Source organism: Octodon degus, unplaced genomic scaffold, assembly GCF_000260255.1.
Source record: "Octodon degus isolate 3935 unplaced genomic scaffold, OctDeg1.0 scaffold00045, whole genome shotgun sequence".
Lineage (NCBI taxonomy): Eukaryota > Metazoa > Chordata > Mammalia > Rodentia > Octodontidae > Octodon > Octodon degus.
The window spans coordinates 6114081-6120002 of record NW_004524621.1 but is presented as its reverse complement, the minus strand read 5'-3'; the positions used below and the strand labels follow the sequence as shown (position 1 = coordinate 6120002).

General features: G+C 43.9%; 1 protein-coding gene across 3 annotated transcripts in view; it reads left to right on the top strand.

The window, feature by feature from the left end:
* The first annotated feature begins 5713 nt into the window (after positions 1–5713).
* Positions 5714–5922, top strand: part of LOC105742254 (keratin-associated protein 10-4-like) — an 18154-nt gene continuing 17945 nt past the window's right edge. The window contains exon 1 of one of the 3 annotated variants that reach the window (XM_023716130.1): positions 5714–5843. In XM_023716130.1, coding sequence (XP_023571898.1) covers positions 5714–5843 — 130 coding nt within the window. The other 2 variants (XM_023716129.1, XM_012514871.2) reach the window with 2 other exon arrangements.

Here is a 5922-nt window from a genome sequence, read left to right as displayed (position 1 = left end):
TTCACTTATGAGTACAGCTTCTAGTTGCATCCACTTACCTATGAGGGCTTCAAGTTTGTCTTTCTTTATAGCTGAGTAATATTCCATTGTATAAAACTAAAACATCTTTTTCATTCATTCTTCAGGTGATGGGCATTTTGGTTGCCTCCAAGATTTGGCTATGACAAAATGTGCTGCTATAAACATGGGTGCACATATATCATATGGTACAATGTTTTCAGTTCTTTTGGGAAAATAACCATAAGGAGAAAGCTGGATTAAATGGAATGTCCAGTGCTAGTTTTTTTTAGGAGTCTCCACACTGATTTCCATAGTGGTTGTACCTGTCTATATTCCCACCAGCAGTGGAGAAGGGTTCCTTTTTCCTTGCAGATTCTCCTGCCTTTATTTTTAGTTGATTTCTTTATGATAGCCATTCTTTCTGGGGTGAGATGGTATCTCAATGGTATCTCAATACTGTTTTAATTTGCATTAAAATAAAATGTGATGTGGAATATTTTGCAGTTATTTATTTGCCTCTTCTATTTCTTCCTCTGAGAAATATGTATTCATCTCAGATGCCCATTTTGAACTGCGTCTTTAAATTTTGGGACACTAACTTTTTTTTAGTTCTTTGTATAGTCTAGATAGAAGACCTTTGTCTGAGTGATTATTAATTAAAATTTATTCCATATTTGTGGGTTGTCTTTTCACTCTATTGGTAATTTTCTTTGAAGTGCAAAACTTCTCAATAAGAGGAGGTGCCAATTGTTGATTCTTTGAAGTATTTCCCATGCAGCTTGATTTTTGTTCATGAACTGCCTGTCTACCTCTATGTCTTCAAGATTTCCACCTGCTTTCTCTTCCAGGAGATTTACTATTTCTGTTTTAATGTTTAGATCTTTAATCCATTTTGACTTTAGTTTAGTGCATGGTGATAAACCCGGATCTAGCTCTAATCTTCAGCATATGGAGAGCCAGTTTTTCCAGCACCATTTGTTGAAGAGGCTATCTTTCTTCCAGTGAACATGTTTGGCCCCTTTGTCAAGTAGAAGATGGCTGAATGTCTTTGTAGTTGGATCTGCATCTTCTAATTTGGAATGGACTATTTAAAGGAAGAAAAGTGATCAAATCGTAAGACCCTCATGGGACAACCTCCAGCATACCAATGTGTACTTCTCAGGAGTTGCTGAAGGAGAGAAGTGGGAAAGAATAAAACAATTTAAAGCATTCACGGCCAAAACCTTCCTAGTCTTAACACAATGCATGTATCTAGACTTTCAAGAAACTCATATACCCCATGCAAAATAAGCTCAATGAGAGCTGCATAGAAACATATATAATCAAACTACTGTATGTTAGAAACAAAATCTTGGGGCTGGGGAGATGGCTTAGTAGAATAAGTGCTTCCCTGGCAAGAGCAAGGTCCTGAGTTCAATCCCCAGTTCTAAAAAAAAAAAAAAATCTTGAGTGCACTCAGTCAGGGTAACAGTTGATTCTCAGCAGAAATGGTGGGGGTCAGAGAGAATGCAATGGAACACTGAAAGTCTGGTGTGGGGGAGCCACCCCTAACCAGAAGAGTTTACACCTCCAAAATTATACTTCAACATGACAATGAATGCAGCACATTTACAGATACACACAAGCTGGGAAATGAATTGCTACGAGATTCGCCTTGCAAGAGATGCTAATCCAGAGGGAAATAAGCTGGCTCTAGACAGTAACTTGAAGCTATGGAAAGGATGGAAGAGCTACAGTAAAGGTGTCAAGTCGGAACATCAGGGTGTTCATAGGGATTTGCTCACTACAACTTGCTTATCCCATTAACACTACTCTTTGCAATCTTTTTGTTTATACAAGGTCAGTGCTGATGTTTGTCTTTCATTTTTAATCAGTGTAGCTAAAAGCTTTTTCAATTCTGTTATCTTTTTTTGAAAGAACCAAAAATTGATATCATTGATTCTATTGTTTTTCTATCCTCTGTTTTATTTACCTGTATGTTAATCCTTATTTTCCTTCTTCTGTGGGCTTTAGATTTAGTTTGCTTTTCCTTTTGTAATTTCCTTATGTAGAAAGTTAAATTGCTGACTTGAGATCTTTTTTGTAGAAGGTAAAGTTCAAACAGGTCAAGTTTTCTGAGTGCAGTTTTCACTGCATCTCACAAGATCTGAGTTTTTGTGATTTCTTGTCTTTCATTTCAATGCATTTTTCATCATCCATTTGAGTTCTTCGACCCAGTGGTTGTCTGTGGTTGTCTGAGTGTTGTTTAATTCACCCATATTTGTGAATTTCAGTGTTCTTCCTGTTTGAATTTCTAGTTTCTTTCCATTATGATCAAGAAGATCATTTGTATGCTTTCAGCTGAGTTTAAATTGCTGAGCCTAGTTTGTAGCTTGACACTCGGAGAATTTTGCACATGCAATGGGCAGAAATCTGCATCCTACTGTGGTTTCCTACAGTGCTTCATGTGTGTCTGTTGTCCTGGTTAGTGTGTGCTGTTCTTTTTTTTTTTTTTTTTTTTTTTTTTTTTTTTTGCGGAACCGGGAATTGAACTCAGACCCTTGCACTTGCAGGGAAGCACTCATTCCACTGAGCCATCTCCCCGGTCCCATGTGTGTTGTTCTTTAAGTCCTCTATTTCCTTCTGAACTCAGATCTAGTTCTATAATTTTCTAAGGTTAGCAATGGTCTTTTATGAAAGTCTTCAGCTGTTATTGTAGAACTGAAATGATCTACTTCATTTCTTGTCATTGTTGATTGGCATATTCTGAAGGCATGAAGCTAGGTGTGTCCGTCCATAGAGCTGCTCAACATTTTGACTCATTGACTCTTATCATCATGATGTCCCACAGTCCTCAGCCCCTTCAGCTCCATGGAGCCTCCTCCTCTTATTGCATGTGTTTTATTTCTTGAACATTCACAAAGTGACACTGGTACAGTCCATGTTCATGCAACATGCCACATGTGACCTTCATGTTCAACCCCAGTGCTTTGTTGCTTTTCTTCCTTTCACCTGTTTTCATTTTCTTCCTACCTCTAAACTCCTTTCGGTACTTTGCTTGGACAGATCCTGTTGCCAACTTGTTCCCCTCATGGCTTTTGCTGATAAAGTAAGATTTTCTCCTGTTCCCAAAAGACAGCTTCACAGGCACAGACCCAATTTTGTGCTTGCCTTCATTTAGAAGATAAAGATACAATCTCTGGTGTTCAGGCCCCCAACATTTCCACCAGGAAGTCCTCTGCCACTCTTCAGTAAGACACTATGGCTGTTTTCTTGTCCCCTCTCACTATTCTTCTATTTTTGTGTCCTTGAATTTCAGCCTAAATGTGTCTAGCTGTGATTTGCTCAAATGGTCTTTGCACTTGTGGGTTAATGGCCTCTGACAGTTTAAAGTCCTTGTCTATTTTACATCAAAAACCTTTACCACTCTGCTCATTGTACTCCTTGATTGAAACCATTTTCCCTCCATGCGCCTTGTATGCAGTGCTCCACTCCTCAACTGTATCCCCTCCCTTCTCCAGGCTTAGACTTGAGATTTCCTCATCTCCTGCCCTCCACTAATCTCTCTGGTTTTGTTTAATATGCCGTTAAACTAGTCTGCTCTGCTTTCACTTCACTTACTGTGTTCTTCATTTCTAAAAGGTATATTTGTTTTTTTTTTTTTTTATACAGTTGAAGTGGCCACTGAAATTCTCTATCGTGGCTCCAAATTTTCTTGAGAAAAAAACAGCTTACAGTTAGCTAAGCAGATATTTGAATATTCAGACATCTGGATGGGCCTTCTGTACCTGGTTCTGTTGCTTGCTTTATTTCCTGGTCCTGTGCCTGTTGCTCCTACCTTCTAGCTTGCGTGGGAACATTTGACTGAAGGGAGACACCGGGGATGAAAATATGTGAAGGTCATTAGAGCCTTTTTTGATGTTGCCTGGGCCAGGGAGAATGAAGTGCTGTTTCTGGCAAAGAGCTGTGCTCCGGAGAGGCACCTGAGTCCAGCTTGAGCTCATTCAGGTTCTGCCTCGCTTCCTCCCAGAAGCAGCCCTCCGCTTATGTTCAGAGTTTGCAACTGAAAGCCTGGGTGCTTTACCCAAGTCTCCCCTCTTCTCAGGTCCCAAGCTCTGACTTCTCTTCCATTCTGAGGAGAGGGAAAGCTCTGCTCAGCCCCTGAGCTTCTGGGCTGTGATCTGGCTCCAGAGGGAAGTCCTCAGGTGGCCCCAGGCTCTGTCTCACTCCCCACCCTATCCCATGGTGCCTTGGTCTCCCTGGGGCCAACTGCTCAACTTGGCAGAGCACTTCATACCTCTCAGGAAAAGTTGGCCCCAAATAATCATTTCAGAATGCAAACTTGCTCCTTAATAATTTCTTTACACATAAAGCCCATTCTTCTCCAACTAGTTTTGTCAGGATCTACTGTGCATCAGGCACCATTTTTGGTCCCTAGAGATGGTATGGTGAGCAGGAAGAACAAGCATATGGTTCACAGATGTCCCCTTGCAAAGGGGCAAGGGAAGGAGGGGGAAAGCAGGGACCAGCAGAGACCCTCAGTCAGAAGAGCTCAGAGAAACTTAGAAGGCCGGTGATAGGCAGCGTGCTTCCTGGTACCAAGTGAGACAAATACATACCCAAACCAGGCAGCCCTGAACTCCCGCTCAAACTGGAACCCGTAGGTCTCACCTCATCTGAGAAAACCTGTGTGGGCCCCAGGGACAGTGTGGGAAGCCTCCTTGTCCTGCACATCTCCTTTTTCTTGTGTCCTCTGAAGCACTGGGGGCAGGCATGGAAGGCAGGGGCAGCAGAGCTGGGACTCGCCACATCTAAGCCTGATGTCTCTGTAGTGGGCTTCTGCTCCTGCCCTGTCAGTAAGGACCTGCTTCAGGGGCTGATGCCATGGCACAGTAGAGTGTTCGCTCCTGCAGTTACTGCACTTTCAGAAGACTGTGGGGCCCCACTCCCAGCTCTGACCACCTAGGCAGTTTGGGGTAGGATGTGGCAGGTATCTTCTTGTATCCCACTGAGACAGCCCCATGATGTGAGGGCTGGCCCGAGTATTAGCATCATTTTAGGAGAAGGTATGGCTTTCAGCTCTGCCAGGTTCAGGGTGACAGAGGAAGTCCCCCCTCACAGCACACAAGACACATCTCATTCTGTAATGACAGAGGTACATGTGTGTTTGGTGCATAAAATGTGAAACCATGACCAACACGACATTGTGGAGTAAGTGTTCATGGTTTGGGAGATATTGTAAAGTCAATCCATGAGGTGGGAACCTGTGGATTTCTGTGCTACACAGTGGGAAAAATTTAACAGAGAGACAGTGAGAGGCGCTCATGACAAAACTGTGCTCAGGAGAAGAGGGCACAGTGAACAGGAGGTGGCTTGGGTGGGCGAGGCTGCTGTGTGTTTCCAGCCCACACCATGCTTCTTGTGGTCAGACCCGGGACCCTGGCCATCATGCAGGACCACTGACACCCCAGTCCTCAGCACTTCTGAACTAGAATGGGCCCAGGTCACTCACTGTTGATCCTAGATGGATACGGCCGAAGATCAACAAACCGGACACACTGAAAATAAACATCCCTGATGACAACAGAGTTGGGATCATCAACAAGGAAGGACAATCTGGGGACATCCTCAGGGATGAGGATAAAAGGCCAGAGCCCAGCACCTCACACAGCACTTACACTCACATACTCATCCACACACTCGCACACTCACCCTTTCTCCCACCCAACCTGCCATGGCCGCCTCCACCATGTCCGTCTGCTCCAGCACTTACACCGAGCCCTGGCAGGTGGATGACTGCCCAGAGAGCTGTTGCGAGCCCTCCTGCTGTGCCCCCAGCTGCTGCCAGCCCAGCTGCTGTGCCCCGGCTCCCTGCCTGAGCCTCATCTGCACCCCATGCTGCCAGTCAGGCTGCACCAGCTCCTGCACGCCCTCATGCTGCCA